This window comes from Sorex araneus, chromosome X (genome assembly GCF_027595985.1).
Source record: "Sorex araneus isolate mSorAra2 chromosome X, mSorAra2.pri, whole genome shotgun sequence".
In the NCBI taxonomy this organism is placed as follows: Eukaryota; Metazoa; Chordata; class Mammalia; order Eulipotyphla; family Soricidae; genus Sorex; species Sorex araneus.
This window is the reverse complement of record NC_073313.1, coordinates 36,830,030-36,841,628: the sequence shown is the minus strand read 5'-3', so window position 1 is coordinate 36,841,628 and position 11,599 is coordinate 36,830,030. Positions and strand designations below refer to the sequence as shown.

Sequence of the window (11,599 nt, the reverse complement as noted above, 5' to 3'; positions counted from 1 at the left end):
AAACTGCAAATATCTTAACATTGTGCATCCTTATACATATGTACATATATTATGCAATATGTGACCCCAATGTTAAATTTGGGGGTCTTGAAGTTACTACTAAAATTATACAAAATGAAACATTTTGATAATAAGTACCTTAACAAAGAATAAATTTTAAGTTATACAAGCTAAGAATATGTAGGCTGTATGCTTTAGTTTCTCAGCGCAGCATCTCATACTAAATTCCCTAACCAATATTCTCTTCAAACTATGCCTGAGGAAATCACTAGTGACTGTGCTAAGGATAGGAGTTGCTGCTAGTCGTCAATAGAATTGCTAGTGGCTGCTAGTAGAAGAACCAGCTCTCTCTGCTTCATCTTGTAAAGCATCCTCATACCAATGTCCGAAGTCACTTGGATCAGACCCATGAATCTTGGCCATAAACTCCAGAACTTTCATCTTGGTGGTTTCAGCATGGGCTCGTGGGCCCCAGAGGAATTTAAACTGCTCAGGATCGCTGTCGGGTATCTGCTGGCATATGAGATATTTCTCTCTCACAAAATCTTTGGTGATGAGCTCCTTGGTATCTCCAAAGACGAAGTGCCTCTCATCTGTATGTATTCCGATCAGGTTCAGCACTTGCCAGATTTCTTGTTCGGTTGCAGAGTTGCCCTTCAGGAAGATCAAACCCAGCACAAGAATCAGGATGCCGGTCTTGGGAATGCCCTCTTCACCACACAGCATCCCATCGAAGGTCAGGCCCAATTTGGTGACCAGGACATAGCAGTGGATACTGGGCTCCATTTCCTTCACTTCAAGGCCAAAGATCATTTCCAAACGCAGACAGGCTCTGAATAAGATCTCATCAAAGTAGTCTCCATGTTCTCTGATGACAGTCTCAGCTATCTCTTTTCTTGTTAGTGACTGCTTGGCTTGATATTTGAGCACCATTAATTTCACCAGCAAAGCTATTTTCCTATCAATATCATCTGGGAGCACTGCGGAGATATTGGCTATCGTCTGTGAGAGGTCTGAGCTATTAGCCACTATTTGGCCATCAGAGTCCTCCTCTGGTTTGCTTGATGAGGTGACTGTCTCAGCATCTGCAGACATGCAGCAACTCTGAGCACTCACTGAAACACAGGCCATATCAACCACAATATCTTCCATCTCAATGTCAGTCACCAAAGGATAAAAGGACACAGAGGATTCCTCCAGAACCATGGAGCCATGTTGGAACCCACTGAGGGCCAAAAATTGAGCTTCTGAGTTGGGTAAACTTGTCTGATGGTGAGACATGATGGTAGAGTGGCAGTAGCACACGGGAATGTGGACAGAACGACTGACAACGGGGAATCACTGAGTAAAGAGAAAACAGAACATGTGAGTGGTAACTTCTGACAAGGCAATTCTTGTGGCTCTGACATAAGATGCCTCCAGTGGTCCTTTGACAGCAGTGGTAAGGGCGCTACAGCTCTCTTTAAATTACTGCTAGCTATGTCCCCCAAGAACATAAAAAAGGAAGACTAAACACTCCTCTCAGTGAAGTCAGAAAACTAGGTTGAGGACTTAGGGATCACAGTAAGCAGATATTGGTTGGAATCTAGAAAACTATTCCTGTTCTGAGGTGGTCTGTCCTCACAGAGGTGTAGAATATTGCACCTAATAGGCCTTGGCCACCTTCTTATACTAACACCAAGATAGTATCTCCTAAAACAAATGAACACAGGTTGAGCAATATCTCTTCCAGATATCGTCCCTGGGGATTCCCAGAGTGACAGCAAGATCTAGATTGAGCCCAACTATCTGCCCATGAATTAGAAGTCTCAGTCATATTCCTTGCTTTGAGTCAAGGAAAGTTCTGGATGATGATGATGATGAGTATTATTGCTGACTTAACACTGACTACCCCTGAGAACACATTCTCTACAAACTTCTGCGATCAGAAGAATAGAACTAGGCATCACATCAGCTCATTACCCAGGCTTGCCCTTAGTCTTTCAGCACTAAAAAGAGTGGCTGACAAGACTCAGTGATTCCCATTTTTGAGGAATCAGGTCACTTGGTGTTTAGTCAAGACTCTTGAGAAGTTCCCTGAGAAGGAAGGGAGGAAGATCAAGATCGAGACCCCTTGCTGAGGTTTCCCTGGGCTCAAAGTAGGAGCTAGACACTGTGAAGATGTCTCTCTTCTGGGCTGGGCAGAGCCCTCAGACCCAACTTATGATCCTTACTTTGACTCGTGCCAGTCATTCAACAATTCCCTTTGCTGACCTCAAATGACCTCAAATGACAAGTCCCCCACACACCCAACTCCTGACCAAGGACATAAACTGACTGAAACTCCCGGGAAAGAAAAGAACAGACAATTTATCATAGACTGCTACCCAGGATATCAGGCTGATAATGACACTAAAGCTGTTTGATGCCCCTGGGTTCTGGGCTGAATTACATTTAGTCCTTATTTTTGTCTCAATACAGACTCTTGCACTCCTTGGTCACTATACCCACTGCAAATCAGAACCTGTCACCCCTACAGAACAAAACTGCCACCTGCCTAAACCCTAGTGTTTGATGTGAGCTTGTGATCCTTCTGGCCATCCATGTTTGGGACTGAAAAGAGAATCACAACATGGGCAGGAATATCATAATGTACCATCTTAGAGTGCTCAGTGTCTACACCTTACATCATGAAATTATATGACACAAACCATGCTGACTTGATAAAATCTCTCATGAACTAAAGACTTATGTTTCAGTGACATGATGGACAATTAAGGTGTATTATATCAGATTTTCCAAATATGAAAGCATGTTTTGGCTCCACTGTGATCATCCTTTTCTGGAGTGGTTATTTCCCCATCATCCCACTTAGTTCTTGTCCTTCCCCTACCAATGACAGAACTTAGGATGTGTTATAATAAAAGACAAAATCTTACTATTTCTTACCAGTGTGCAAAGAACTAGGTGTTATTATGCTAAATGAAAAAAAGCCAGATGCAGAAGACAAACATTGTATGTCTTTACTTCTATGTGAATAGCAGCCAAAATAACTACCACCACCCACAAAACAAAACCTCCTTTTACATTAAGAAAAAAGTGGTGATGACTGCCAGAGGGTAAAGGCAGGTGAAAATATATATATATATTTGTTTTTGGAGGAAGGGGCTGACTCAAGTTTCTCAGTGTTATTCCTGGCTCTGTGGTTAGGAATGTCCCCTGGTAGTTCTCAGGGCACCATATGTGATGCAGGGGATTGGAACCAGATCAGTAAGGCCTTATTATCTGAACTATCTTTCTGTCCCGAGCAGATAAATTTCATATGTGTTGGATGAACTCGATTTCTGTAAGTGATAAAAATATATAGAACTCTCCTATAAAATGATACTGTACACCTGGTCCCTGAAAGCTCAAGGAAGGTTAGGCATCAGGACCCTGGATTGTACTAAGGAGCGCTATTTTGCTCCCCAGGTTTGGATTGCACCCTGCCTGTGAAGAGTTCACCCTGCTTCACTCTGCAGTTGTCCACTTCTTCACCTCTCCATAAAACACCATAAGCATACAAAGACAAGACATCTTAACTGTAGGCTCTTAACTACACAGCAACACAAGAAACAACTCTAAGTGGCAAAGGTAACAATGCCAAAGCAACGCAGAAACCAACTAGGCTTAGTGAGTGAAGATGTTAGCCCAGATGACTCAACCAGTAATAAAGAACTATATAATCTGTCTGATAAGGAATTTAGAATGGAATTGTTGAGGATGCATAAGAAACTCAAAGAAACAATGAAACATACGGTCAAGACAACACAAGGGGATATGAGAGCAGAAATGAGGACAATACAAAGAAATGGCAAATCTTAAAAACCTGATATGTGAAGTGGAAAACTCACTGAAAGGCCTCAGCAGCAGAGTAACAGCTTCTGAAGACAGAATCAGTGAGCTCCAAGATGAAGTGCAGAAAATCTCCAAACAGCAGAAGATGGAAAAGAACCTCAAAATAAACCACAGATGCCAAGAGAACATTGAGATGAATTAATGAAGAACAGTATAACAATCATCAGGGTCCCAGAAGGGTAGGAAGAAAACCCAGATGAAGAAGCAACAGTCAAAGCCATCATTGCTGAGAAATTTGCAGAGCTGAAGAGTGCATGCTGCCAAAAACTATCAGCTAAAAGAAATCCAAATAAAAATATTTCATGACACATCATAATCAGAATGATGAAACCATACATAGAATAATGAAAGCATCATCATCATCATCATCATCATCATCATCATCATCATCATCATCATCCCATTGATTGTTGATTTTCTCTAGTGGTCTCAGTAACGTCTACATTCTTAACATCTCCATACAAAGGAGCATCCTTAAGATTTACAGCAGTCTTATCAGATGAACTTGGACCAAAGACAATGGTGGGATATAAAGAAAAACTCAATGAAATGAATGCCTAACCAAGAATACATTACCCAGACAGACTCTCATTCAGATCTGAAGGAACAATACACAACTTCACAGAAAAACAACTCAGGACTTCATAAGCTCAAAAAATTGTTAAAAGAAGAAATAAATGGGCTACTTTAAGATAAGATCAAACAATTCCCCCCATACCAAACTCCTGCAGAAAGATGGCACAAATTCCCATAACAATAATCGCTCTCAATTTCAATGGGCTAAATGCACCAATTAAGAGATACAATCGCAGGTAGGATTAGAAAATTGAACCCAACTGCTGGCAAGAAACACATCTGGACTGTCAAAGCAAACAAAGACTCAAAGTCAAAGGTTGGAAAATAATTCTTCAAGCCAATAACCCCTTCAAAAAGACAGGGGGTGGCCTTACTAGTATCAGATGACATAGATGTCAGGCTGAAGGTTATAAGAGACAGTGAAAATTATTTCTTAATGATTAAGGAATTGTACATCAGGAAGAATTCACACTCCTAAGCGTGTATGCACCTAATTAGGTACTAGCAAAATACTTAAATCAACTGCTCAGAGACTTGAAGAAAGACATTGACAGCAACATAATAATAGCTGGAGCTTTAAACACTATTTTGTCATCTCCTGATATATAAGCTAGACTAAACTTCGGCAAGGAAGTACTTTATTTCAGTAAAGAATTGGAAGAGAGGGGGTTAGTAGAATATAGGCTCTTTTATTCTCCAGAGGCCAAATATACATTATTCTCCAATGCACATGGGACATTGTATAAGACAGATCACATACCGACACAAAAAATACTGTCACAAAATCAAGAGCATAGAAATAATATCAACTATCTCCTCAGACCATGATGAACTCAAAGTAAAAGTTAATCACAAACAGACGAAGAGAAGCAACTTAAAACCTGAGAATTAAATAGCTAGTTACGGAACAACCAGTGGGTCAGAGAGGAAGTCAAAGAGGAAGTGAAAAGATCCTTGGAAACAAATGAAAATGGGACACTACTTACCAGAACTTTTGGGATACAACAAAAACAGTGTTAAGAAGAAAGCTCATTTCTATGCAAGCATTCATCAGAAAGGAAGAAAGGGCTCACATAAATAACTTGACTGCACAACTTAAGAAACTAGAAAATGACCAACATAATGAGCCCAAAGCAGACAGGAGGAAGGAAATAATAAAACTTAAAGTGGAAATTAATGAACTGGAATACAACAAAAAATCCTAAACATTAATGAAATCAAGAGCTGGTTCTTTGAGAAAATGAACATGTGCAATAAACCACTCTCAAGATTCATAGAGAGAGAGAACCCTAATAACCCAAACTCCTATAACTCAAGACTGAAATAAAATGAAGTGAAATAGCTAAACAGACTTATCACTATGGGAGAAATTGAAATGATAGTCAAAGTCTTCCCAAAAACAAAAACCCAGGGCCAGACGGATTCACTAGTAAATTCCTTCAAACCTTTAAAGAGGACTTACTGCCATTACTTTTTAGACTCTTCTAGGAAACTGAAGAAACAAAAACATTCCCAAGCAGATTCTATGAAGCAAACATCACTCTAACTATCGAAAGCAGATAGAGACATCACAAAAAAAAAAACCAGAATTACAGACCAATAAGGATTATAAAAACAGATGCAAAGATCTTCGACAGAATACTACCAAACAGAATCCAACAATTAATCATAAAGATCATACAAGACCAAGAAATATAAGAATGGATTAATACATACAAGTCAGTTAACATAATACACCATATCAATTAAAGAAAAAATGAAAACCAAATTTGATATCAACATATCAACAGATGCAAAGAAAGCATTTGAAAAGATCCAGCACACATTCATGATAAAAACTCTCAACAAAATGGAAACTGAAGGAACTTCTCTCTCTACAGTTAAAGCCATTTATCACAAGCCCATAGAAAATTACATTATCAATGGGGAAAAACTAAAAGTCTTCCCTCTAAGATCAGGCAAAAGACAAGGTTGCCCACTCTCGCCATTTCTATTAGATATAGTACTGGAAGTACTTGCGATAGCAGTTAGGCAATAAAAAGATACCAAGGGCATCCAGATAGGAAAGGAAGAAGTCAAGCCCTTAGTATTTGTAAATGACATGATAATATACTTAAAAAATCCTAAGTACTCTACCAGAAGGCTCCTAGAATCAATATATTTGTCTAATATAGTGGTATGCTACAAAATTAATATGCAGAAGTCCATCTTTCCAATATGAAAATTATAGAAGAAAAATATTTACTAAAACAACCTTGTTCACAATTGTGCCTCAGAAAATTAAGAACCTCAGAATTAGCTTAACAACAATTACAAAATACTTCTCCAAGAAATAAAAGAGGACATGAGAAAATAGAAACAGGTCCCTGGCTCATGGACTGGGAGGGTTAATATAAAAATAGCAATTTCCCCCAAGGAATTATATTCAGTGCAGTACCTATAAGGATACCCATGTCAGTTTTTAAATATATAGATCAAAAACTGCTTAAATTTATATGGAACAATAATACTTTCCCCTCCCACCCCAAATAGCTAAAGCAGTCCTTGGGGAATAAAAGATGGGAGGGATCATATTTCCCCACTTCAAACTGTACCACAATTCAGTAGTAATTAAAACAACACTAGTGGAATAGACTTGAATATTCTGAAGTTACCTTCAGGTGTATGATCAGCTAATCTTCGATAAAGGAGCAAACAATATGAAGTGGAGCAAAGAAAGCCTCTTCAACCAGTGGTGATGGGAAAACTGGTCAGCTACGTGCAAAACTAAATAAATAAAATAAACTCGGAAGTCTTTTAAATGCCATGCACAAAAAATCAAATAAAAATGGATTAAAGACCTTGATATGAGGCATGAATCTATAAGGTACATAGAGGAAAACGTAAGCAGAACTCTTCATGACATTGAAGCTAAAGGCATGTTTAAGGATGAAACACCACTGACCACGGAAGTAGAAGCAAAGATAAAACAAATGGGACTACATTAAACTAAAGCTTCTGCAGTTCAAAAGAAATGATGACTATAATACAAAGACAGCTCACAGAGGGAAAACTTATTTACCTAACACTCATCTGATAAGGGGCTAACATTCAACATATGTAAGTCACTGGTAGATCTTTATAAGAAAAAATGTACAATCCTATTAAAAAACTGGGAGAAGAGATGAACAGAAAGTTCCTCAAAGAAGAAATACACATGGCCAAAAGGTACATGAGAAAGTTCTCTACATCATAATGGAGATGCAATTCAAAACAATGTGATATCTTATACCACAGAGGCTGGTGTACAGCAAAAAGAACAACTAGTACTGGTGCAGATGTGGAGAGAAAGGGATTCTCATTCATTGCTAGTGGAAATGCCAATTGGTCCAGCCTTTATGGGAAGCAATATGGACATTCCTCAAAAGCTAGAAATTTATTTTCCATACATCCAGCAATACTGATTTTGGGAACACCCTATTGGCCCTAAAACACAATTTGGAAAAACTATCTGTACTCCCAGAAAATGGGTGGCTAAAGAAATCCCACACAGTATGTGAATAATACCCATAGACAGTATAAAAAAGGACCAGGTGGAAGCTTGACACCAAGTGGGGAGGATTGCAGTTACGACAGAAAAAGAGAAGGGACCACTATAAGAATAATAGTGAGAGAGAGATAAAGAGAGAGAGAGAGAGAGAGAGAGAGAAGTGTCCATTTGTCATAGAGGCAGGCTGCAGGGGTAGGAGGTGGTGGGCAGTAGAGAAACTAAGGACACTGGTGATGGAAAACGTGCACTGGTGAAGGGATGTGTATTGGAACATTTTATGGCTGTAACTGTATATCTCATGGTGGTTCAATTAAAAAAAGATAAGAGATAAGAGAAACAGAAAAATAAAAAACCAGACAGCCATCTCAGTTTCAGAACAAACAGCATTCATAGTAAAGAAGATAATGACAGGGAAGGACATTACATACAGGTCTAGGGATGGAAAATCAAGAGGACTAACCTCTTGTAAAAAACTAAAGCTCGCCGAGGGGGCGCGTGCACTCACGGGCTCTCCGGGTGGCTCTGTCTCACCGCCCGCGTTCGGTGCCCCGGAACCGCTGTGTGCAGGCTACGGAAGGAGGAAGGCCAAGCTGGTTGCTGATTAGTTACTGTTTATTCAATCTTTCTCATCTCCCGCACTCCCAGCTCAGTCCTCTCTCTCATCTACTCCAGCCTTTCTCTGGCTTCTCTGTCTCTCCTCCTACTTCTCTCTCCCACCTTCCCCCTAGGCTACACCCAGCCAGGTATCAAAATCAACATAAGAAAGCCCTTCCTGAGGGCAGGGCATTCCAAAGCCCTTCCTCACTCTTAAGGTTGTTTTTTTCTTTTTCTTTTCCTTAGTCCAAACACTTATTAACATCTTAATACTAGTTACTTTTGTATGGACACAGCAAGGGATACATTGAGGCTTGCAAGGCAGCTCTCCTGGCAACATTTTGCCACAGACTCAGACCACAGCACTCAGGCCAGATTAATCACTCCTAACCCTAGCAGGGTCCAAATCTAGTTATCACTGTTTGGATCATGACAACATTTGTCCATGATCAAGCTCTTAACTTACAGTTAAGCATTAGGCACTTTGGCCAGGCCCATCTCGATGCCAGGGTAGCACACAACTCACCGCTTGCCCTGGGTCTCCTCCCTCGTCAGGACCCTGCTTTTGGGGGTGCTAGGAAGTAAGGGCAGCTGAGGCTTAGGTTGAGAGAACAGATGCCCTGGAGGAAAATATCATGTAGAGTCAAATGACTCCCAGGTTATAAAAGCATAGCATTTGCTAAGTCTTCCTGTGTCCATACAAAAAGGACATTGCTCTCTGAATAAACTATGCAAAGGACTCAAGGAGAAGAGAAAAACAATATTTACAAGTCAACAGAACACTAAGAAAGAAGCTACAAATAAACAAAGAGGAATGGGAACACTGTGAGGGGAGTAACCCAATAAACCTAAACTATCTGAGGCTATGTTATCCTACAACCTCTTATTAGCACATATGCACCAAATGAAGGGCTATCAAAGTTTACAAAGTAACTGCTTAAGAAATAATTAATGGCAACATAATAGTAGTGGGAAACTTTCATACCCCACTCTCTTTATTGGGACAGACCAACCAGACAAAATATCAATGAGGCCAGAGCTGGTAAGGAGTTTGCCTTTGCACGCTGCCCACTGAGTCCCGGAGCACCGCCAGGAGAGACTCCTAGTGGAGAGCCAGAAATATCCTTTGAGCAGGTATAGCCCCCAAAGAAAATAAAGATCAATGAAGAAGCAAGAGTCCTGTGGACATATTCAGGTAGAACCAATGGGGGAGGGGGGGAACCTGAATACGCATTCTTCTCCAATGTACATGGAACACTTGATAAATCACAGGCTTGGACACAAGTGAAACATCCCAAAACTCATAAAAATAACAATTATACCTGGTATCTCAGACCACATGCCACAGAAGTAGACAATAGTCATAAACAGAAGTGGAAAGGATCCAATACTTGAAATTGAAAAACAATCTGCTACATAAAAGTTGGCTCCAAGAGGAAATCAAATAATAAAATGATTACTTGAACAAATGAGAACAAAGACTCAAGTTATCAAAACCTAGGAGAGACAGTACTAAGGGGAAAGTAAATGAAAGACAAGCTCAAATCAACAACCTAACCTTACAGAGAAATTATAAGGAAAACAGGAAATAACCCCCAAAGTAGAAGGCATGGGATCATAATTAGAACAAAAATCAATAATACAGAAATCAAGAAAATGGTTCAGGGGGTTAGTGAGACCCTGCCCACAACTATAACAAAAACTCTTCCCATGGTATACTGGTTTTAACAATTTAGATCACATACTACATCCAAAGTCATCTATTCTGAGCACCATCTTCCAAACAAGACTCCATCTCTCCTAAGAAACCGAAAACGGAAGTGAGGAGACAGCTAACGCTCACAAGGGTAGACACAATGTGTCACAACCCCTTTTCTGGTTTGACTAGATAGTCAAGAATTCAGTTAGGGATCTTCCCTGACTCCTTCCATTGCTAACATCTCACGCGACCTCGAGGATTAACGACTCGCTCCCACGGATTCCCGCAACTTCTGCTTCTGCCTGAGCAAGCTCCAGAGCAGGATGTTAGACTTGCGTCTGCTCAGGGAGACTACCTCCGTCTGGTGTGTGTGGTGGTCCTGGCGGTGGTGGCAGTGCAGAGGGACGCGGGAGTTGTTCCAGAACCCTCTTGGGGGCTCCGTCTTTTTCTTTATTTGGCCCTCAAGCAGTGCTCAAGGGCCGGGGGTCAGTCAGCTCGGCTAACTGGGCGTGGGGAAGGGAGGTGGGGGTGGGGGGTTAGCGGTGGGGGAAGCGGAGTGGATGATCAAGCTCAGGACACGATGTTCCAAGGGCCCAGCAGTATTAGGGGTGGGCACTACCTCATCCCAGATGGTAGGGCCATGAGGTGTGGGGCACGCCTTCCACTTGAAGTCTACTCGGGGCTGGAGGGGACAGTCACATTTGGTGGTGCTCACGGGGTACTTGGCCCCGGGAGCTGGGGGATAACTGGGTGGTGAGGACAGAACATGCTTCACAAAGCAAGGATTCCAGACACCATTTTTTGTTTCGGGATCACATCTGGCTCTGCTCGGGAGGTGCTTGGGGAGCCATTACCCTTGTGAGGCTAGAAATGGAGTCCACTGGGAAGGGCCTTGACCCCTGTACTATCTGACCCACCGAACCTTCTCTGCTTCTAGTCCCTTCCCCCTCACCCCCCCCCCGGCCCCCTAAGTGCTCCTCGTCCTCACCTCAGAAAGATGGGCAAGGAAACCTGTGGAAGGCTGCCCAGACCTTCCAGGGATGTTTTTTTGGGGGGTGGCCTAGGGATGTCCCCCGAATCCTTGTTTAGGTTCTTACCTGAGACCCCCGACACTAGCGGCCCCAACAGCTAGGCAGCCCACCACGTGCGATCAAGCACCTCCCACGGACTGTCTGGAAGCACTAGCGGCTAGGGAAGTCGAGGGGCGGGGTCACCCCCAGGCGCTTCCTCTGTCAATTTCAGGGGTGGGACTCTTTGCACCCGGCTCTGCTCTGCACAGGGCTTGTTTCTGGTTCCTACCCACTGCTTCTCACCCAGAAGACGGA

General features: G+C 41.7%; 1 protein-coding gene across 1 annotated transcript in view; it reads right to left on the bottom strand.

Annotated features, from left to right (window-relative positions):
* Positions 1-318: 318 nt before the first annotated feature.
* Positions 319-11,599, bottom strand: part of LOC101541454 (melanoma-associated antigen E1-like) — a 77,661-nt gene continuing 66,380 nt past the window's right edge. The window contains exon 3 of the mRNA XM_055121063.1: positions 319-1,266. Coding sequence (XP_054977038.1) covers positions 319-1,266 — 948 coding nt within the window. The remainder of the gene's footprint in view (positions 1,267-11,599) is intronic.